Consider the following 22,325-nt stretch of genomic DNA (forward strand, 5'->3'; position numbering starts at 1 on the left):
TTTGCCCTTTTTAGACCAAGTCTTTTTCATTCAAGTCCTTTGCAAGTTGGGAGGGCTCAAAACTGTGTTCCCACCTTTGCCCCTCTCTACGGCACCGTTTCTTGCCGGGCTGGGTTGACCTAGTGCGACTGTAACACATGGAGCTGTTCTGGAATGTGAAGGCAATGGAATATGTGCAGTAAAATTCTCCTAAGGGTAACAGACCACCCCTAAGACGGCAGATGGCATCCGTGCAAAGAATTCCGCAAGTGTGACTTATTCCTCTATGCGGGGGTGGGCTGAGGGGGGAACCGATAATTTGAGATTTCTCTCTCACTAGAAGATCTAGCTAGGGCTTTTAGCTTGAGGATTTAGGGATGGGGAGGCTTACAAGTATGTTGACAAAGTGGCAGTTCTTAGAGTTTCTGAAATTAGGCCTCCTTGCTCCTTAGCCTGAGTCAGGGGCGGTGGCACAGTTTCTTCGGCATCCAAAAGGAGACCTGTCACCAGTAGCCGCCAACTGTTTATACTGGAAATATGCAGACACAGTCACGCTTTCCCCATGCTATCTGAACAAGAACTTCAGAAAAGGGAACATTTAGGACTTTTAGTATGTGTCCCCTGTCCCCGCCCCCTTTTTTTTTTTTTTAAAGATAAATGGTGAGACCCACAGTCTCCATTAAGGAGCAATAAGAAACCTGGCTCCTCTCTCAAGCCTGTCCCTCCTGGAGACTCGCTCATCCCAGCGATTTGATGAAGGTAATTAATCCAAGAAATTTCACCCTGGGGAATATGCTGGAGCGACATGGGGAAAGGTGAAAGGAAGAAATTTCATCCACAAGACTTTCCATGCCTTGAAAGGAGAACTGTGTCTCTCTGTTCCCTCTCCTTGCTGCTTGGTGCTTTCAACAAACAATAGTGTGTTCAGGCTGATCTAAATCCATGGAGTACTCGAGAGACGCTCTATAAGATTTAGAGAACGGGGGACAATAAACACGGCTTTTCGCATCAGCAAGGAAAGAATGGTTATTTAAGAAAACTGTTGGATGATCAACCACCCAATTTGAAAGAAATACAGTCCTAAATCACACTCTACACAAAAAAAATGACTCCTACAAAGCCCCATACACAGTATACATTCCTCGTAGATTAAAGCTATAAATGGAGATCCGGGAGATATTGGAGAAGATATTGATCACGTAATGCCAACCAGCCTGGGCTTCAACACTGACACCAACACTCACTAAGTTATGACTTGTAACCTCTCTCTGCCTCAGTTTCCCCATTTGAACACAGGCAAATTAACAGAAGGTTGAATCAATAAATATATGTTAAGCCAGGCTAACAGTACCTGGGCTGTAAGAAATGCTGTTAGCTGTTCTTTTTATTTGACAATATTAGCAAAGTGACAGCTTACCTAGGAAAAGATCAAATTAGAAGCATAAGGAAAGAGAGATACAGGTTGGTCATCATACAAACGGTAAGTTTCTAAAGTGCACCACAACCTGAGTTAAAGACACACGAAAGGCTGGGAGAAACGGCTGCTGCATCCACAGCACAGTGGGGATTGTGGGCCCTGACAGACCAAGAGCTCTCGCAAATCCAGCAGATAAAGAAACAAACCAAGAAAAATGAAGTCCAAAGGCTATGAACAGGAGAGCCCCTACAAACATACAAAAATGCCAATAAATACATGAAAAAATGTTCACCCTATCTAATAATTAAGGAGATCCACATCAGAACAATTTTGTCAAACTCAGGAAAACAGAAAAATAACATCGTGTTTACCCCCATGTGTGGGGGTTTGAGCATCTTCTAGTTGGGGAAGAGGTCACCTTCTTTCCGAAGAGCCACTAAAAACTGCCTCTACGGTGTTACACCCTGGTGCCCAATGGTCCCACTCCTTGGAACAGCACAAGTGTAGAGAGGTGTATGTAAACTTCTGTTCTCTATATTAAAATACTGCAAATAACCTAAATGTATATCAAAGAGAAACTGGTTTGTCGCTTACTTATTTTTTTTTCTTGAGATCAACTGTTTATTGGCTTTTTTCCAAAATACTACGCATGTAAAGAAACTTCTAAACTAAAAAGGCTTGGCAATTTTTGGTAAATCTGTAGCAAAGGAGTGAGGATTTCTGTTGGTGAGTTTTCATAACCAAACTGCTAACAAACAAAGTACTACGTAAGCAGAAAAAAGGAGTCCACTAGATCTACATGTACTGACCGGAAATGATTTTCATGTAGGAAAATGATATGCAAAAAGCAAGCTGAAAGCATAGCACATGTCTATAAAGACTTTTAAGTGAACAGTATGTGTGTGTACACACACATGCTCATACATTTCTATTGGTAGAAACACAGAAAAAAGCCCAAAAGGATATAACCTACACATAACAGTGACTTGCTTCGGAAGAATAGAGTTGGAGAGTAGAAAAAGGACTTACATTTAAAAAAATGATTGAAGCATACTCAAAGATATGAGAAAGGGCTCAGGTATGGTACTGTGTACATGCAACATCATTCTAATTTTATAAAATGCCTAATGCTATATGGAAAAAGACAGAAAAATGTGGTTCTATGGTAGGATTAGGCCAATACTTACTTTCTTATACTTCCCTAGATTTTTTAATATTTCTACAGTGAGCATATATTATTCATACTACTAATTTTTACCATAAAAAATAAGAAATCCACATTTTATTATTAGCTTACATTTGAGGTGCCCATGGAATGCTAGTCTCATAAGAAATGATTAAGAATACAATAATACGCTAAAAGGGTCTGATCAGTTTATCATCATCCATAAAAAGGAATCGGGGGAGGGGGGGAAGGAAAACAAAAAATACTAAAAGCATTTGGAAAAAAGAGAAAAGTGGTATGGGTAATGGTTGTAAAATTGCTTTTTCAACAGGTGGCATATTTAGTATTGGATTTTTTTAAATAAAATAGGCACATCTAGTACGATTTCAATTCCATGATGTGGTGTCTAAAGCGTGGAGCCAAAAGGTAGCACTGACCCTACCTTCTTGACATGAGGTGGTAGGCAATTCTGTAACCAGAGGGACCAGGACAAAGCTTGGGCTTACAGCCAAGCAGCTGAGTGAATGTGCGGAATAAAATAATGCCCACTGGAGGGATTCGGATGAAAGTGGGTAGGGGGTTCTGAAGAAACTGGGCAGTGAGGTGCCAACCTTTCACACCACGCACATTGGCGATCTGATGGCCGTATGTTCCTACGTATATTCCTGGCCACAGCTGCTACAGCGGTGAAGGGTTAGTTTGTCATGGCACTATCACTCCCTCTGAAAAAGATCTTTCCATCTTCCCAGGGTCCCCCTGAAGTTAACTGGTGGTCAGAAATACTACCTCAGCCAATCCCGGCTCTCCGGCGATCAGCAGGGGGCCCTCGTGCAGTCTCCCAACCCAGCTACAGGAACCCCGCATCCCATAAGCCCAGCCATTAAGTGGGGGAAATGAACTTCAGGCGTCCAGCTGCTCCAGGAGACGGAGGGCATGAAGGCTAAAGGTGCTAAAATCCACCCAAACATCTGGCCCTTCACACCTTCTAAATCAACCGCACGAAAACATTCCCCTCCTTTCATTTTTGGTTGAAGGCACTGAGGTATGAGAAGAAGGCAGAAGTATGCACTTTAAAAAAAAACATCGTCAACCTAATGAGAAAACAAGGTTTGAAGAAACTGGTTCCAGAATGACGATGTAAACCAGATGACACTCGCACCAGTGCTACAAACACGTAGCCACACCAGGGCAGAGAGAACCAAGAGGGAGAGGAGACTCACCAGAGGATTTATGCTGTCTGCTTTCCAAGCCAAACAAAGGCCGCCAGTCACCACCAGTGGGCATGACGCATGCAGCTGTCTTCCTAAGACCCCCGCCCCAGCCCAGGGCCCATAAAGGAACGAGAAGAATGCAGACTGTAAACCAAATCCTTAACTTCGTCCACATCTTCTGATTTGTCCATGCACCCTATGGTGAATTTATGGCCCTGCTGGATGGAGCGTGAGCCCCAACGAGCTTCTTACCCAGCAGGGAAGGAACTGAGGAAGTGGATTCTAAAGGAATGCAGAGTCCGACGGAGGGTTTCTTACTGCCGCTCTGCATAACCCTAACAGGATGGCCCAAGTGCAAGTCCACTATGTGGAAAACGGGGGTTTTCAGTCAACGGGTGCCAAACGCCTACTTTACACCAAGTAGAGCTGGCATCTCATGCTGTTTGCCTGGCTGGCCCAAGGCAGCTCACATGGGGCCCAGACCCACCTCTGTGGTAGACAACCTTCTCTGCGTATGATTTAAGATTCATATGAAACCTTCAGGCTGGACCCAATCAAAGGAACCTCAGCTGGGAACTGTTTGAGTAATAGATGCTGGTGGGGTCTTAATCTATCTGCTCAAGTTGATGGATTTCCACGCCAATGACTCTCAGGTGAAGAAAAACATCAAAGTGAAAACCAGGTTCTAATGGTTGGCAGGTGTGCACTGATTGCCAACAGCCCTTTCTGCGCCCTCCTCCCCCAAGGGGAACACACCACAAATTTCAGGGTTCACCAGGGACATCACATAGCAGAGACGTCCAGAGCCACACAGAAGAGCTCACTCACACTAGCTCTGAACCCACACACCGTGGACTCAGGGTCAGTGCTGGCATGGAGGCGAGCAGAGGGCAGGTGTTTGTCAGTAAAGCAGTCCCTCCTTTATCCGCGGTTTCGTTTTCCACAGTTTCAGTTACCTGCTGTCCACCACAGTCCAAAAATATTAAGTGGAAAACTCCCGAAATAAATAATTTGGGAGTTTTAAATTGTGCACCGTTCTGAGTAGCATGATGAAATCTCGCGCCATCCCGCTCCGTCCTACCTGCGATGTCAATCCTTCCTTTGTCCAGGTCCCCACCCTGTACATACTTCCTGCCCAGTAGTTACTTCGTCTTGGTTATCAGAGCAACTGTTTTAGTATCACAGTGCTTATGTTCAAGTCACCCTTATTTTACTTCATAATGCCAAAGCCACATAGCTTTTATTACAGTATATTGTTAAATTGTTCTATTTTATTATTAGTTGTTGGTGTTAATCTCTATGTTTAGTTTAACTTCATCATAGGTATGTTTGTATAGGAGGAAACACAGACTATACAGGGATCGGTGCTATCTGCAGTTTCACACATCCATTGGGGGTCTTGGGATGTATCCCCCATGGATAACGGGGACTACTGTTTCTGCCCTCACCTATTTAAGACAAGCAAGAGCACCCCACATTTCGATGGATGGAAAGAGAGAAGAACGAAGCCTGGTACGGGTCCTCTAAGTCAGGAGTGATACATTTACAGGGGAAAGCAGAAAGGTGCAGCACTCATGTGCTGGAACACAAGCCCTAACGAGAGACAAGTACCTTTTCCACAACAGGCCTCCATTCTGACTCAGGTTCAACACCATGGAGAGAAATCAAGAGCCCAGCCCCTCAACTGGACAGGGCAGCGGGCCTTCCTGCTGCTCTGATCACACACAGTGTCCCATAATGGCAGCTGTGAGGATATGGACATATGACCACTAGGGGCTGGGCCAGAGTCCACCACTATTTAAGATACAAAAAAAAAAAAAAAAACCACTCAAGGAAGGCAATGGTGAGCTCTTCACAAAAGGAACCGGGCAGTCCAGAGAAAAGGAAACATCTCCCATCTGATGTCTAGGGCGCTCCAGCCTCCTCTAGCCAGGAGGCAGGCGGAAGAATTCAGTGACCGTTCACCTCGATTTAAAAACTGGCTCTCACACAGTCATCAAAACTAGACAATTCCAGGCAAGGGAAATAATATCACCAGGTTTTGAGTTTTGGTTTTTGTTTCTTTTTTTGCAGATTAGCCCCACCCTCTCTCGTGTCCGGATTAGAAATTATCTCACACTTTCGGACAGTTCAGCCCTAGCACAGCAACATATGTCCCAGCATTCATGGCACCAAGAGAAGTGACTCTGGGCCCAGCGTGAGGTCAAATGACAAACCGGAAAGCTACGCCTCTGCTTGAATCTCCTGAGGCTGCCGCTGTCTCCTCCAACATGAAAAAGGAAGAGAAGGGGAATAAAAGCCTCAGTTGAAAGAGAGGGTGGGAGACCCATCAGGAAGTCAAATACATCATAGCCACCTGAGTAGGTGCAGCAGAAAGTAAGTTAGGGAGTCTCCCTGACCAATAATGAATAATCTACCAGGGAAGCAGGGTGGGGTGGGGACTGGGAAGGGGTGAGTCAGGAGGACTGTGTGAGAAGTCCAGTGCCCTCCCCGGGTCAGCAGCATCTGGGGCTGTTTCTCTAGCAGACAGTAAAGAACTCGATTACATCCAGTTAACTGTGCTCTAAACTGATTATGCATGTGCTGGGCTAATGGATTACATTAGCAAGAGGAAAAATAACATGCAATCAATCTCCATTTACTACAGGCCACACCAGGGCCCGGAGAAAAACTGGCTCTCAAACCACCTCCAGACCCCACCCCAAATCCGTGGAGTTACGGAAACCATGCGAGAGGGAGCCCCCTCGGGGGCAGGAGAAGTTTGTCTTGGTCACACTGTGGGACAAAAGGCCTCGGTGCAAGCCCTGGAATGAGAAGCCCATCTCTGTGCCGTTCGGGAGTGGGTGGGGGAGCTCCCTGCCCCCACCACAGAGCCACGGCAAGCTGAGGACCATCCGTTACCCAAGGACTAATGAGACCAGACTAACGACCTTCGGCTCCTGACACAGGGAATTCTGCCCTGAAGGGGCGCTGGTCAACCCCTCGGGTGTGCCAACCAAACACACTGTCCGGCACCTCTCCTTGAGGCGCTGGTTCCCATGCTCCACCCTGTATCCCAACACCTATAGCCCTTCTATCTACACTGCCTCTTTTGAGCAGAAGTTTCCTCCATCTTTAAAAAAAGAAAAAGAAAAATGAGAAACTTAGACCAGGGAGGATGAAGGGCCAGAGCTGGTTCAGCAAAACACAAATGGAAACACACCAACAGCTTCCCTCACGTCCATGCTGGAAACTGCTTCAACCTGACTCTCGAGGTGTGACCCATGGACATGGTTCGGGGACCCAGAAGGGGTATGCTCAGCCAATCCTCCTGCTTCCAGGCCTTCTGGAAGCAAAGCCCAGGGCCTGGTACACTCTTACTGGGGAACAGAGCGTGGAGTTAATCACCACTGTGCACATTTTACAACCAGAAGGGCAACTTTTTCCTCGGGTGGAAGAGGCTGGCCTTGTGCCACCTCTAAATGACTTTCAGCAATGTGGCATACTACCTTCCATGGCCACACTCAGTCCTCTGTACTAACTTTGCTCAGTTGGGTCCTTTGGAAACTCCTTTTTCCACTGGTTTTTCCGTCAGGCTTCCTCCTGGACCACATTGGCACCCCCCTGTGGCCTGTGAAGACCTTCAATTTAAACTGACCGCAAGGAGCCTTTGCTTTCAATAGTGAAACAAAGCTAAGCCACCCTGTGAGGTTCTCGATTACGTAGGGACAGGGGGCTGGCTACTTGGTGTCCAGACCTTCCCCACTGTACCACTCGAGCCCATCCACATTGGAGTCAGCAGTCAGTTCCAGAACATTCTATTCCCACTGCCTCAGGCCTGCTTTCTCAACTCCTTTGCCTAACATGGTTTCTCATCCCTGTTAACACGGGCCTCTCGCCAGCCTGAGAACTAGCAATTGTAACATGCATTAGTTCTCCATCTCCACAGAGACCTTACGGGGGAAAGGATCAGACGTCTTCCTTATTTGGAGTCTCTATTTAAAATCACCACGAGTAGCAGGGGGATGACAGTAGCCTAGGGTCAGCAGAAACTCGGCACTCACTGGCCCAAAGACGTGGGAAACGGTGTGAGAGAAAAGAGGAGCGGCTTCACAGTGCAGGGGAGGAAAATGGAAAGAGCGGGCAAGGGCGTGGAAGGTATGTGGAAAGAGGCTAGGCAGATTTATGGCGATTTGTACCTGATTGTTCATACTAAAGCCATTATGGGATGATTAGAGAAAAAGGTGAGGCTTTAAGTCCAGTGGAAATCAATAGAAACGTCTGGAGCAATTCTGCCGTGCAAGTGAAAGGACTATTTACAGTATCTGAGCACCTCCTCCTTGTTACCGTCTATGGACTGGAAGATGGCTGGAGGGGGCGGGGCGGGGAGGGGTTCGACGGGAGGGAGGGTCTGAGGACAGAGGGGAAGATGGAAGAAGTCTGGAAAAAGCCGTAAAAATACGAGGAAGAGAAAGGGGACATAGGACACGGGAAGACAAGGGGAAGAAAACCCTCGTTTTCCCATAGCATTTACCACCTTCTAGCCTCCTATGCAATGTATTCATTGTGCTTATCACCCTTCTCCCTCCAAAAGAATGGAAGCTCTATGAGGGCAGGTATTTCTTGTCTATTTTGTGCATGGTGGCAGGTATGTGCCCGGAACAGTGCCTGGTATATAGTAAGTGCTCAGTGTGTATATCTGCTGAATTGAATGAACTGAATGAACAGATGGACAAAGCACCCCAGGGACATCCAGGGGAGAAGAGATTTTTATAAAAAAAACAAACAAATAAACAAAAACGAGTGGAGGGATAATGAAATAGAAAAGGAGAACAGAAAGCATGCCGGGGAGAGGGAAAATGCAGGGGCTCCAAGGTACACAAAAGCCAGAGCTCGGGAAACAGAATTATGAGTTAGGGAAAAGGGTCCATTGTAAAGACCGTTAGGGGGTCCAGTATCGGGCTGCTGTAAAACAAACCTGCCCCTCCCAAGTGCAGAAGCCCACAAAGAGGATCTTCAGGTACCAGCTGACGCCTGCCACCACACTGCAACATCACGAGGGAAGGGGATGCCAACTCCGCTTCCAACACCAGGTCATCGTACAGCCACCATCCCGGCCATGACACAGACCGTTCATCCACACTCCGCCCCTTGTCATCGCCCAGGGAGCCCATCCACTCCTTCCGGAGGCAGTCTGGGTCTTACCTTGTACAACTTCAGGCTGGCCTCGTGCCTGGAGTTGACCGTGTGCAGCCGCAGCTTCTCCAAGCTGTTGGTGTAGTAGTCGCAGGCGTTGCACTTGAGGTGGACGGGGTTGCCGATGGCCACGCACTTGAGCCGCCACTCGTTGGCTTTGCCCCCCTCCTTGATGTGGGCCACCAGCTGGTACTTCTGCACGTGCTTATCTGTCTTGCAGTGCAGCTGGAAGTTGGCCTTGAGCTGGGTGTTGTAGCGGCAGAGCTTGCACTGGTACGAGTCCCCCATCACGGCCTTCCACTCATCCTCAGGGAGGCTGCGCTCCACATTCATGTGCAGCCCCAGCATGTCCAGGTTGTCGGTGGTGAACTTGTTGCAGACGGCACACTGGAAGAGCTTCAGCGACGGGTCATTGGTCTGGATGAAGCTCTCGCCCAGGTTCATCAGCTCCTCCGACACCAGCTGCCCGCCCCCGAGACGCATGTCTAGGGGGATCTCACCGCCCACTGTGGGGAAGGAGAGGGGACGAGAATCAGAGGCCAGGCTCACAGCTGCAGCCATAACTGAGGCACCATTCAGCCTTCCTCTTCCCTCAACCCTGGTTCAAAGGTGATAAAAGACCACATTTCAAGTGTTGCAAGGTGCTACGCTAACTAGAAAAACCAGCACCCCACCAACACCCGCCAAAAAAAATCAACTTCATGCATTCAGATCTTTCTAAAAATTTGTGGAAGGCTTTATGTGTTTGTTTGTTTGTTTTCTTTTGGAAAAGAACATCTAGAAAAAGGTAGGAACCATAAACTCTTGAAGATTTCAATTCAGCCCCTTGCTTAGATCCAAGAAAAGCTAGAAATAAGCCTCATTCACTGGGCATAACAGAAACGGAAACTCGAGGCCCCAAAAAGTTAGAAATGAGTTAGAGCTGCCATCTAAGGTACCGAGCCTTTACAGTGAGTCAGAATCGGGCCCAGCATTTATCTAAAGCAGCGCCGTCCAATTGAACTTTCCATGATGATGGAAGACGTTTTATACCTGCACTGTCCCATGGGGTGGTCGCTGGTGACGTGTAGCTACTGAGCACTTGAAATATAGTGATGGTACAACTGAGAAACTGAATTTTTTGTTTTATTTATTTTTAATCCGTTTACATTTGGATGGCCACATGTGGCTAGTGGCGACTGTATTGGACAGCACAGGCCAAAATCTGAGATTTCCGGAACAATCTCCCTATTCTTCATCACATTCCGCTGATTACTATCCTACCTGCCCATCAGTGGTACCAGCTCCCCCCGCTTTTCCCCAAGAATACAATCTTTTCCCCTTTCTGAGCCCCGACACTGCATGGAATGTAGGGCTACTGTGTCACATGTCACCTTCTCCTTTGTCATAAGTCATCCACATACACAGCCACAGGCTGGCCAGTGTCCCCATCGGTGCTGCCTTTTTAGGACAAAGGGACAGTCTTCTCGTCACTGAACCTCTAGAAAATCCCAGCCCCCTGCACAGATGTTCCAATGTCTGCTCTGTCAGACAAGGGCAAAACGGAAACAAAACGTCACAGATCTGGAAAGTGGATTGAGATGGGCACTGAAATGCAAACGTCAGCTCACGGTCCCCAAAAAAGGGTCCACGGAAGCTCTGCTCCTTCCTCACCACCTCTGTTCTTTCTCAGTCTCCATCACTGCCCTGCATAAACCAGGAACGGGCTCTCATTCGCCAGCGGTAAATTAATACTTCAAGCTCTCATTTAGATCACGAGAAAGGCTTGGAAAGAGCAGCCTTTCCTCCATTACCTGGAAGCCGACAGCCAAGCAGCACGCTGAGCGCCGGCTTCTATTTTTCCGCCTCTCCCCTAAACACACACACACTTGAGCTATTCTGCCCCTGCCTCTCCCCAACTGGTATTTAAACTTGACCTTTTACATGTGGTTGGGCTGATGTTCCTTTTCTTTTAATGGCTGATTAGAATCCAAGTTCATGGGTAATCAAAGGAAAGACGTTATATATACTTCTGATGATTTTTCTTATTCATGCTCCACGAGGCACCCCAGGTGAGAAGGTCAGTCCAGGCTTTGTGGAGCAGACCCACTGTGTCTGAAGCCTGTGGACAGTCTAGCAAGCCCCAGAAATCTTTTGCATGTGCTTTCCAGAAGGGTCGGGAAGCTTTCTGCTTGTTTTCTCTCTTGCAATCTCCCCTGGTGAAAGGAGCCCTAAGTAAGACATTCTTTTCAGGACAAGAGAGGGGGGAAAGGCCTAAAAACTCCATACCTTAATAGGGCCAGGGGCCAGGCAGCATCCACGAAACATACACAATGTTCACTGAAAGTGGAAACTGCCCGGAGGGTGAGACAAGGAGCAAACACATATTTGTTTCTGATGCCAACCACCTGAAGCATCAAATCTTCTCTACTTTTTTAATTTAACCTCAGCACATCGATATCGCTCTAAAGAGAAATTCGACGGTCACATGTTGGAAGCCTCAGTGAAAACGAGACATCCTAGGGACAGGCAGAGGACTAAGTCCCTACAGAAATGCAAATCAAAGACAGAAACAGAGGAGCAGTGAAATGAGGGTGACGGGCAAGCCAAAACTCTCTCCGAGAACCAGATCTTGGAGAAACACACCCAGGGCTTAGACTCCTACAAATTCATAAAGCCGGAAGGAGCTAATTCAGCCTCCAAGAAGTAGAACCTCCCCTAAGTCACAGGGCTTAGGGGGAGAGCCCCAGTAAGTGAGAACTTAGCAGGCATTTACTTTCGAGCCACACTGGATAGACGGTCTTGGAAAGGAGCGGGCCCCCATCTCTCCACACACATCTTACTTTAACACTGGAAATTTATGCCCTGGCACATGCGCCTGCCCATCAGCACATCGTCAGAGAGGCACATGGATGAAAAGACATCTCCCAGGCTCAAAGGCAGCGCAAAGAACCCATTAAACCTCATGCAGGTGTCCTGTGGCCAGCTGGCCACTTGCGAAACATATGGATGCCCCCACAAGCTATCGGTTTCTTGGTGCTGTGCTAAACTGTAGAGTCTAAAGGGCTGTTTAGAAAGACAGTCAGACGGCCTCAAGTCTGTATCTTATCTACAAATGGTAGCACATCCAACCAGACTAGACCAAGGGTGCTGACCCTTTCCTTAAAGGCCTCTAGAAAGAAATCCCCCAGAATCATCCTGTTTGATATCACAAAAGAGAAGTTTCTTTTTTTATATCACAAAAGGTAGTATGAAAATAACTTTGTAAGCAGGAGTGCATCACACACACACACACACACACACACACACACACACACACACACACACACACACNGAAATCCCCCAGAATCATCCTGTTTGATATCACAAAAGAGAAGTTTCTTTTTTTATATCACAAAAGGTAGTATGAAAATAACTTTGTAAGCAGGAAAGCAGGACACACACACACACACACACACACACACACACACACACACACACACACACACATTTCCCTCTACAGAGCCCACTAATCTCTAATAACCTATAGCTTTCTCACAAATGGCCTAAAAAAATAACAGTAGGGCTGCAGATGGAACTGGCTCTTCTTATTTGCATATGTCACTTCTACTGAGGTCATACAACTTAACGTCCTTTGGACATGTCCTGTCATACCCACGCCCAGTCAGGCTTTAGCATAAAGCATTTGTGGCTTTCGTTCCATCTCAACAACAGCTCTCGTGGCCTAAGGCACACGCAGGCGGCTTCCACAGACGCGCGTCAGCTGACAAGCAGTGACACCAGAAATTCAAGGGCCCTTCCTGGCTGACCTGGGTTAGGTCCTTAGAAAGAAGAGCTCTAGTCTACGGCCATACCACCCTGAACGTGCCCGACCTCATCTGATCTCGGAAGCTTAGCAGGGTCGGGCCTGGTTAGTACTTGGAGAGGAGAAAGAAGAGCTCTATTTTCTTTAAGCGATAAAGGGGGGATCTTTGGTGTATATCCAGAGCATAGGGATTCATTCTTCTATTTCTTCTGCATCCGCCAGACAGCCATAATGCATGATGCCCCAAGGATTCACAGACACTCAGGGTAAAAGCAAACTCTCTCTCTCTACCTCTCCACCCCAGCCGAAGTCAGAATTACGGGTTTTCAAGATAATTAAAAAGATCTCACTTTGACCCAGTATGAACCCATCCATTTTCTGTGTCTTCATTCCACTTACATTATATTTGATTTACTCTAAGATCTGCCTCCTCAAGAGTTTAAATCTCCAGACTAGAAAACCCCAATTCCCAAAGGCTTATACAAAAATAAAAAAAAATAAAAAACACAGAGTACTGATGCCATGTCTTGGTGTGCATCCCCTCTGGGTTTACTCTGGGGACAAATAACACAATTGATCCTCTGCACCCACGATTCACCAGTCAGTAAGACATCTTCAAATCATTTGGTAATAGAGGATCAACAGGTCAGTGTTCCAAAACAGAAAACAAGATTAAGGTAGCAAAGATTCAAGTTTAAATGCGTAGCAGGAAAAAACAAATGAAATGTTATGATATATAACTCATCAGCAGCAACTGGCACTAAAACACCGCACAAATAAAGACATGTCAACTGGTGAAGTTTGTTCCCCTGGCACTGACCTAAACCATGCCAGAATAAAAGTACTTGCTCACACTTTGTTGCCGAGAACAACTTATCCCATGCCAGTAAGGGGATACTGCTGAATTCAGGCCATCACCGCTGGTCCCAAGAGGTTCACAGGGTCAGAGAATGGAGACCAGGCCATGTCAGTCCAAAACTCAGGGTGGGGGAGGGAGTGGCCCAACCATCACACTGGTGCTAAAGAAACTGATTTGTACATTTCCTAGCTATAGAAGCTCTCCCTGCAAAGTGGTCAAGATTCTTTTATGTAAAGACTCATGGTTTTCAGCATCCAAATCCTATCCTCTTGGTCCCATTCTGTATCTATGAAGCCAATCGGTAAGGCTCGGTGTCTGGACACAGCCAGCTCACCTTCTCCAACGTGGGTCGTTTTTCATGGCAACAAAGGCTCCATTAAGCAGGATCTAACTGATATTAAAACTTAGCTTTCTTTGATGTACAATTTTAGAATTGACTCATTTCCATCTATCACACCAGTCCTTACAGTGCCCCAGAGCAATTTAATTCCCAACTATACAAATCACCGACGGCTCATGCAAAACAAGAACGAAAAGAGAACACATCTCTTTCATGGAGATCCTCGTAAATATACAGGAGAACTTTGAGAAACCTATCGGGGTGGTTCCCAGCTCAGCACAGAAGCAGCCTCTGGTTATCTGAATAAAGTACGCTCCAGTTTCTAGTTCCTCTTGTGGGGATGACTGTTCCTATTTAAAACTCAAGCTACCGTTTCCTGTAAGTTTCAATAAATATTTAATGGGATCCAAAAGTTGCAGATAATTGTGGCGATTTTTCAAATGGAGCAAGAGACAGAGAAAGAGAGAATGGGAATAGGGAGGAAGGTTGACCAGAAGCCAAAAACTAGAGGAAACACTTAAATTTTAATCCTGGCCTTTGAAGGAGCTGGAGTCTAATCACATCTCTGTTGAATGCATCCAATCTTCCATAGACACACACCGAGTTCAAGGGATTCTTGAGACACATGTTTGATGGTCAGACACTCAAGTTTACACACAATGACTCAAGGGGGGGGGGGAAATCATCCGAATCCATAGGACCTCAGCCTATTTTCAATTTTCCCCAGTTTACGTCCCATCATAGAACAAACAAACACGGAGTCAGCCTCACCTAGAGCAGGCGTCATGGCGGCCATGGGCCCCGAGGGATCCAGCTGGAATCCACTCATCATGAACGGGGCGTCCGAGGCAGCATTGTCCATCTTCAGGTTGGGCAGGTTCAAGTTCTGGGCCAGGTAGTATTGGTAAAGCTCGGCCTCGGCGGGCGAGGGCAGGCCGCTGAGGCCCAGGTGGCGGTTGTGTTGGATCTGGGTCATGTTCTGCTGCAGCAGCATCATGTTGTGCATGTGCTTCTCGCTGGTCATGTGGATACGGAGGTTCCTCGCCACGTTGGTTTCGTAATCGCACACCTCGCACCGCCAGGTGGGTTTGGTTTTTGGTTTTGTGGGCGAGGGGGCCCCGCAGGAGCTGCTGATATTGGCCGCAGCGGCGGCGGCCACGGCTGCCGCCGCTGCCGCCCCAGCGGTGTGGCTGAAGACCTGCTCCCCGCCTCCGTTCTGCAGGTTCTGCATGTTGTTGAGATGCTTGTCGGACTGCATATGAATACTGAGGTTGCCTTTGGTAGTTGTGGAGTAGTTACACACCTCACAGCGGAAAGGCTTGTAACCACACGTGTAGCTCTCACCTCGTGCCAACCGAGGGTGGGGCTGCCCACTTTTACAATAGACACAGGAGCCCCCCGGCTCCGGGTGCTTCTCCTTCATGTGCGCCTCCAGTGTCTGCTGGTACTTATAGTGCCAGTTGCACTTGGGGCACTTGAGTGTCTTACACGAGTTACGAGAATGCATCATGGTCATGTGGCCACCCAGCGAGCGGGAGGAGCCCAGGACCGTGTCACATTTGGGGCACTCCACACCGCTCCCCGAGGGGCACTCCCCAACCCCAAGCTCGCAGAGGGAGCCAGCATGCTGGTGATGAGGGACAAAGCCCCCATCATCGCCCTCTGTGCTTTCATTTGGTTCTGGTGCTGTGGCATTGTCTTTATTGGCACTTTCGTCAGCAAAGTCCAGCCTCCTGCCGCCCTCTGCCACATTGGCCCTGACGCCCTCACTGTTAAAGCTTAAACGATTCCTCCTGTTCGCACCATCAAAGACAACAAAGGAAGAAGCAGAATTAGAACTAGTAGAAGCTGCGCCCCTCGACAGGGTCTGGAGCACATTAGGCATTAAGGGGGAGTTAGAAATGCTTTGGTTTGAGAGAGCAAGGTCCTTTTTGCTGCTACTACCTGCCGCGGCCCCAGGCTCCTCGTGGGGCCTGTCCTCCAGTTCGTCGTCCAACTCACTCGGAAAGAGTCCTTTGCAACCCTCGTCTTCTTCCTCCTCCTCTTCCTCCTCTTCCTCTTCCTCCTCCTCCTCTGCCTCTTCTTCCTCCTCTTCCTCCTCCACCTCCTCCTCAGCTGGCTCTGCTTTCTCGGAGAAGCAATCCGGATCACCCACTTCTTGCTTTTCTCCTGCTGCTGCCCCAGAGTCCTTGCCCTCTGAGGATTTGGTAGGACTGGAGGCCAGAGGCCCCAGGGGGACTGAGGTAATGGGGGTCTTCAGGACCGAGCTGGTGAGCCCGCCAAGGTTCAAGAGGGTGCTGGGGGTCAAGATACCAGCCTGGGGCTGCTCAGGGCCAGCAGCAGAGCCAGCTGGGAGAGCCTCCTCCCCTTCCATTCGAATGCCACTAAATTTACCATAAAAACTGTGTCCGGGGCCTATGAGGTTAGCTGTGGAAACTAAAGGGTGTTGAAAGTTTTTGTTTTTTGGTTCCAGAAAACTTACAAGGGGTTCCTTGTCTTTGCCAATCCCTTGGATGATAGCGGAGATGTTCTTATTGCTAAGAATTTTCCGCTCGTCCTCACTCAGGGTCATTCGATGGTCGTGCACCGCGTGGGTCACGAAGGAACGGACGTACCCAAAGGACAGTTTGCACAAGAAACACATCAGGATGGGCTTCCTCTTGCCGTAAAGCACAAAGCCATCGAATTTGGACAGGTCCACATTGTTGGGAACATCTTTGGATACGCAGGAGCTTTTGGCAGAGCCGTCGCTGTTCAGGTAATCCTTGTTGCTTTTGTGTCGCACGTCAAAAACGCGGAAGCTGTGCAGGACAGGGCTGAGCCCCGTCAGGGCTGAGGTATTCGGGAAAGCCTGGTCTGGGCCCTCAAACCATTTCCCGAAGGATGAGGCTATGTGGAAAGTGTTGATGATCTGTGGGTAGACTGGTGCAGCACAAGAAGGGTCCCCTTGTTTGCCCCCCACACCGGGGAGAGAGTTCAGAAAGAGCGAAGGGAGAGGCCCACTGCCACTGCCACAGGCGCCCCCGCTTTGGGTCAGCTGGCTCAGGCTCTCGACAATGTAGGCCGAGCCATCCGGCTGGTAGACTATCTCCCCAGCCAGGTTCTCCACATCACTCTCCTCGTCCCCCTCCTCACTGGTGTCGCTCCCGCTGTCCTCTCTCAGGGGCAGCGGGGGGCGCGTGCTGGGGCAGTGGTGCTCCATATAGGTCTGTAAGCTGGCGAAGGAGGCCGAGCATTCGTTGCAGCTGACCTCCTTGCCAGCGGGCTCGGCGGTGGGGCCGGCCGAGGCGGTGCTCTCCGTGAGGCGCTCATTGAACGGGGCCCTCAGGCTGTCCAGGGGCCCGTGGTTCTCGCTTGTGGACTGCTCCATGCCACTGGGTTTGTCGGGGAGGTGGGTGCTGTTGAGTTCAGTCCATTGCTGGTGCTGAGGGATACTGCACCCATTGTCCTTCCCCGAGACGACAGGCGAGTCACAGCCTTCCATGGTAAGGCCTGCGTGGAGCTTTCATTGCACCCAGTACGGATCGGACCTGAAGAGCGGAGGCAAGGGGGGAGAGGAGGGAGAGAGGGGGAAGAGAGAGAGAAAGGAAAGAGGTTAGGAGGGCTGAGGCTAAGGTCCCGCACAGAGCACTCTAACAGGTTCTGTCCACACCCACAACAGAGACCGCAGGGGCAGCAGGGACCCCAGCAATCGCCCCATGCCATCCAACTCGCAGAGGGTAGGCGGCATCCCAGGTGTCACGGCCGGGGTCCACTGCAGGAGCAGGGGGCACGGGGAAGGGGACATCAGGAGAATCCCTCTTTGTCTTCAGATTGTTGGCTGCTCTACCCCTGGAGACCACTTCGACTTTCTGTTCTTTGCAAGCACAGCATCAGGGTTGGGCGACAGCCACAGCTGAGAATGACCACATCATCTCGCCAGGCCCCGCCTAGGACACAGAAGGGCAGGCCCACCGCATGTGTTCGGCCAACCCAGAGTGCCCCCTGGCTGCCCACGCTGTCTGTGGGCCAGGGGAACACCAGGGAGGGACGGACAAGAGGCGGAAGATTTGGCAGCTCCAGAAAAAGGATGGTAAACCTGTGCAAGGATAGACTGATTTAGAGGCGAGGTCGCTGTTGATGCTTTTACCAATCATGTTTCTAGCTTGAGAAGTTCAAAGAAAAGCATTTGAGGGCTGCATGGCTCAGATGGCAAGTGTGCAGGCCTAGACACACTCCGCAAAGCCCCCCTGAAGGCCCACGGCTGCCCTCTCTGGGTCTGGAAATCATCGTCCCGTTTTACAAGGAGTAACACTGAGGGGCAAAAATCTTAAAACCGGCCCCATGCCGCCCTGACACTGTGAAACAGAGGAGACAGATCTCCGAATTCCCATCTCCTCCCCACAACGGGTAGAACACCCTCATTTGTGACTCAGCTTGGCTTCAGACTCAAAACATGTAGGTGCAAAACATGAGCTTGACATTTCCAGGGGGAACCTCCCAGACTCTGTGTGAGCTGACTCCCCCTCCTGCAGCATGGAGATTGCCCTGTCTGGATGGAGCCTGGTCACCGCACACTGGGTGTTTTTTGCTGTCGGGATCTTAGCAGCAAGCCGAGACAGCAGTTGGGCGACTCGGCCAGCCCCTGTTCCACACCTGCATCTGAGTTCTTAGTTGCTCCCCAAACCGCTGTCCTTCAGCCCTGGGGCTTTTCCGTTTCCGACTCCAAAGTGCCACTGAGCTGAATTTGCCCTCTGAGACCTAGCGTTCCTGGAGAGGGAGCCATCAGATCACCCGCCGCTGCTCGGCTCCTGTGGCAACAGCATCACAGGGGTATTTCTTCTATCCAGGCACTGCTCCTACAGGCAACTCAGAGCTTCACACGCCTCGCCTCACACAGCCCTGATCCTCGCCAGCAAATCCCAGGCCACCCTCCCCCCACCCCCACGCGCCTCCTTCCTGGAGAACACTTGGCTGCTTCTCCACCCACCATCTCATTCATACACAGCGGATGGAGGTTTTGGCTGGGTTTGGTCTCCCTCCCCTTGCCCAACCCCCATCTTCCCATTCTCTTTTCATTTCTTGATTCTTGACTGCACAGTGAGCCAACAGCTCCCCCTCGGGAAAAGATGGGGAAGGCAGGTTTACCAGAAGTCTTAGGAAGAATAACAACTTTTTGGAAGAATATGTTATGTTTTGTTTAAAACACACACACACACACACACTCCACCTCTCAATTTATAACCTCAAACTCCATTACGACAAAGTTCTGTGTGCCTGAGAAAAAAACATATCGATTTTAAACAAAGATGACTACACTAAACCAAACCAAACAGCAAATGCGATGGGACTTCCTCGTATAGCTTAGCTGGCATACAGGTGAGAATCCAGGGTGGCTCTCCTTAAGAATGTCTCTGATTGGCTGGACAACATCTGATTGACAGCTTGGGCCAACAAGGTTGGCAGGCCTGAAGGGGCGGGAGGGTTAACAGCCCGATTGTAAAATCAATGTCATAAATGCTTGGTAAGTTACAGGAACATGCGGGAAGGGGAGGCCACGATTGATAAAGGAGAACAGCTTTGATGCTTCACCAGGGACTTGTGTATCGACAGCAAAGCCAATCTCCTCTCCAGCCGGGGCTGGGCCAGAGAAACCTGCAAGCGTTTACCAATTAATTGGTGGGCTTTTCTTGCTGTTCTCTTCTTCCACAAATCACACACTTAAGGGGTTGGGACTTTTAAAAACTCGCCTAACTTCTGCCCAAACAAATGGTGTCAAGAAAGGATGACACCGTGGCCACCTCTGAAAGACAGATGACCCCCATGGGTGGTGACACATGGTCCCCCCCATGTAAGGGGACATGTGGGAGACTGCCAAATAACAGGGAGTTACAACCCATTCAGACATGGGTCGGAAGGAAGGGTCCCGCTTCAGGCTCTAAGCTGCCTGCTCTGGGCTTCATTTCAGTGCATGCTGGCCGTGGCGAGCAGGGCCTTTTACCGCCTTGCTAAGCAAAGTGTGGATCAAGGACAAGGAGCACTGTCTTCACAAGGGAGGCTGTGAGAAATGCAGACTCTCAGCTCTGCCCAAGATCAGAATCTGCATTTTAACATGATCCTCAATGAAGGCGTGTTATTAAAGCCTGAGACGCTCTCTGCTTCGCCACATCATCACCAGACCGCCAGCTTGTCCATGCTTTGTGCCTGTACTGCGAGGTGAACAGGCTGGGTGAGTCTCGGGCTCCCCTGCCGGTCCCTGGGAGGTGCAGGGACAGGGGTAGTCAAGAAACGACCAGAACACAGAGATGAAGAAATCTCTGAAACAGCCCGATCCTTCAGCTCAAGGACCTCAGGCCATCCACCGCTCTCCCACCCGGCTAGCCGTCCCTCTCGCTCTGTTTATCAGCCAGTCAATAAGAAAAAGGTAGTTCTTACTTAAGGAGGCAGAAGTCAACTCGGCAGGTCGATCAGCACTCTGTCTGTAAACACGGTTTCCCGTAAAATCAATGATCTTCAGTTACAGAGGGCAGCCTGGGAACCCAGCGGGTCCCCATACTCTCACAGGCAGCCCCGCCAGCAGCTCTGTTCAGAACCCCCACCACCCCCAGATCTGGGCCTCCTTCTTCATCCTTCATCCATGCCAGGGCCAGCTCACACATCACAAACCCTCAACCCTTCCTGCAGCCTGCTTCTCTCCAGCCACTTATACCCCGCAAATTCCCTTTAAATATAGATGCGTTCTACCCATGCCCACCAATATTGTACTCAACATTGTTTGTTTTGTGGTTTTAAGAATTCAGTTAAGATTTCAAAATGGCACATCTCTACGATAAGCGTTAAAGGGAAGATACAGGAGAGATCCAGTGCTCATGCATGCTCTCCCCCTCTCTCTGCTCTTAACTCTGCCATTTGGCCATTTGAGAAGTCATCTTGTTCAGAAAAGTTGCAACATTTTCATCAACAACCCCCCGACCCTTGCTCTTCTTACAAGTTAGTTCCCTTGGAACCTACCTGTAAAGCTCCCTGCATCTTTGCAAATATCAGTCTTTATTTTTCAAAGTTTGTTTAAAATGATAAAACTCCACTGCATTACCCTGGGGGCCCCCATTAACAAAGTCATCCATCTCCCTCTTTCAACTGAGAAGATGTGATATGACAGTTTTATCACATTCCTTTAAGGAGACAGGCCTGGGTTCAATGCAACAGTTCGAGGGAAGCTGGGTGGAGAGGAGGGGGTGCAGTTATTAGAAAGGGGAGGGGCCTCCCGCTGTTGCTCTAGCTCCCAGAGAATTAAACATGAACAGTCGCACTGTGTAATTTTAAATTGTTAATTAGCACAGGGTTAATTAGGCGGTCCTTTCACAAGAGGCTATTTGGCAGAAAACCAAGAAAGGAAACAAAGGGGTAGAAAAGAAAAACAAAGACAGAACCAAGACAGTGAGACACTGTTGCCTCTGTGAGTAACCCATGAAGCATCGCCAGAGAGAAGTAACCCGGCAGGCAAGCAAGGCCCCATCCCAGGGACTCCCTGCTCTGCTGGAGGGGCTGTCGACGGCACCTTCCTCCTGAAGCAATTTGGCAGTAGGTAACAAAAGCCTCAAAAATACACATACCCTTGGACTCGGCAATTCCTCCCATTCTAGGAAACAACCCAAGATATCCACAGAGACATAAGATTATTCATCACAACATTTGTAATGAAAAAAAAAAGATGGAAATAATCTGGCGAAACAAGGGACTCTCTAAATTAATAACAGTGCATAGAGTTCCATAGGATGTTTTTTTTTTTAAAGAAACTATTTACAGGCGTGGGAAAAATGATCACAGGGGATGCTAAGTGAACAAAGCATCTATAGGTCTGCATATGGAAATGCATGAGATTTATATCAAAATTATATGATGATAATTGCTAGGGAATGAGGTTATGGGCGACTTCATTTCCTCCTTGGTGCCTTTATTTCCCAGAGCTTTTTAAAATGAAAACCATCATCAGGGAAGCCATCATCCCTGGAGTTAGGCATCGTGTTAAGCCCCGTAGGTATAGCACCACCTCAATGCTCATTACCACGCTGTGAGATGAATGCTATTTTTATCCCCATTTTAAGATGGGAAGAACTGAGGTTGTCCAGGTTATGCAACTTAAATAACAAAACCATATCCTGGCTGTGTGGAGTCCATATTCTTAGCCACTCTACTACATTATTTTCTTTAATGCCTATTTCTCTCTCTCTTTTTTTTTTTAAGCTGAGCCATCCTGCCACCTGTTGGCAGCTCAGCAGCAGCTCAGCTTAGACCGGGACTCGAACTGCTGTTGCTCAGAGTTTAATGCCTATTTCTCAAAGAGAACGCCTGAATGTCCCTATATCTGGCATTTGCATTCAATCTTTATGTACCCAGGGGCTGCTGTAAGGTCCTG

The 22,325-nt window shown here is 48.8% G+C and overlaps 1 protein-coding gene across 2 annotated transcripts in view; it reads right to left on the reverse strand.

The window, feature by feature from the left end:
- Window positions 1–22,325, reverse strand: part of ZFHX3 (zinc finger homeobox 3) — a 241,395-nt gene that overhangs the window by 143,505 nt on the left and 75,565 nt on the right. For both annotated transcript variants that reach the window (XM_019654459.1, XM_019654466.1), the window contains exons 2-3: window positions 14,702–17,460; window positions 8,957–9,453 (exon numbers count right to left, since the gene is read on the reverse strand). In XM_019654459.1, the coding sequence (XP_019510004.1) occupies window positions 8,957–9,453; window positions 14,702–17,414 (3,210 nt within the window). In that variant the 5' untranslated portion in view covers window positions 17,415–17,460. The remainder of the gene's footprint in view (window positions 1–8,956; window positions 9,454–14,701; window positions 17,461–22,325) is intronic.

This window comes from Hipposideros armiger, unplaced genomic scaffold (assembly GCF_001890085.2).
Source record: "Hipposideros armiger isolate ML-2016 unplaced genomic scaffold, ASM189008v1 scaffold_9, whole genome shotgun sequence".
NCBI classification, from domain to species: Eukaryota; Metazoa; Chordata; class Mammalia; order Chiroptera; family Hipposideridae; genus Hipposideros; species Hipposideros armiger.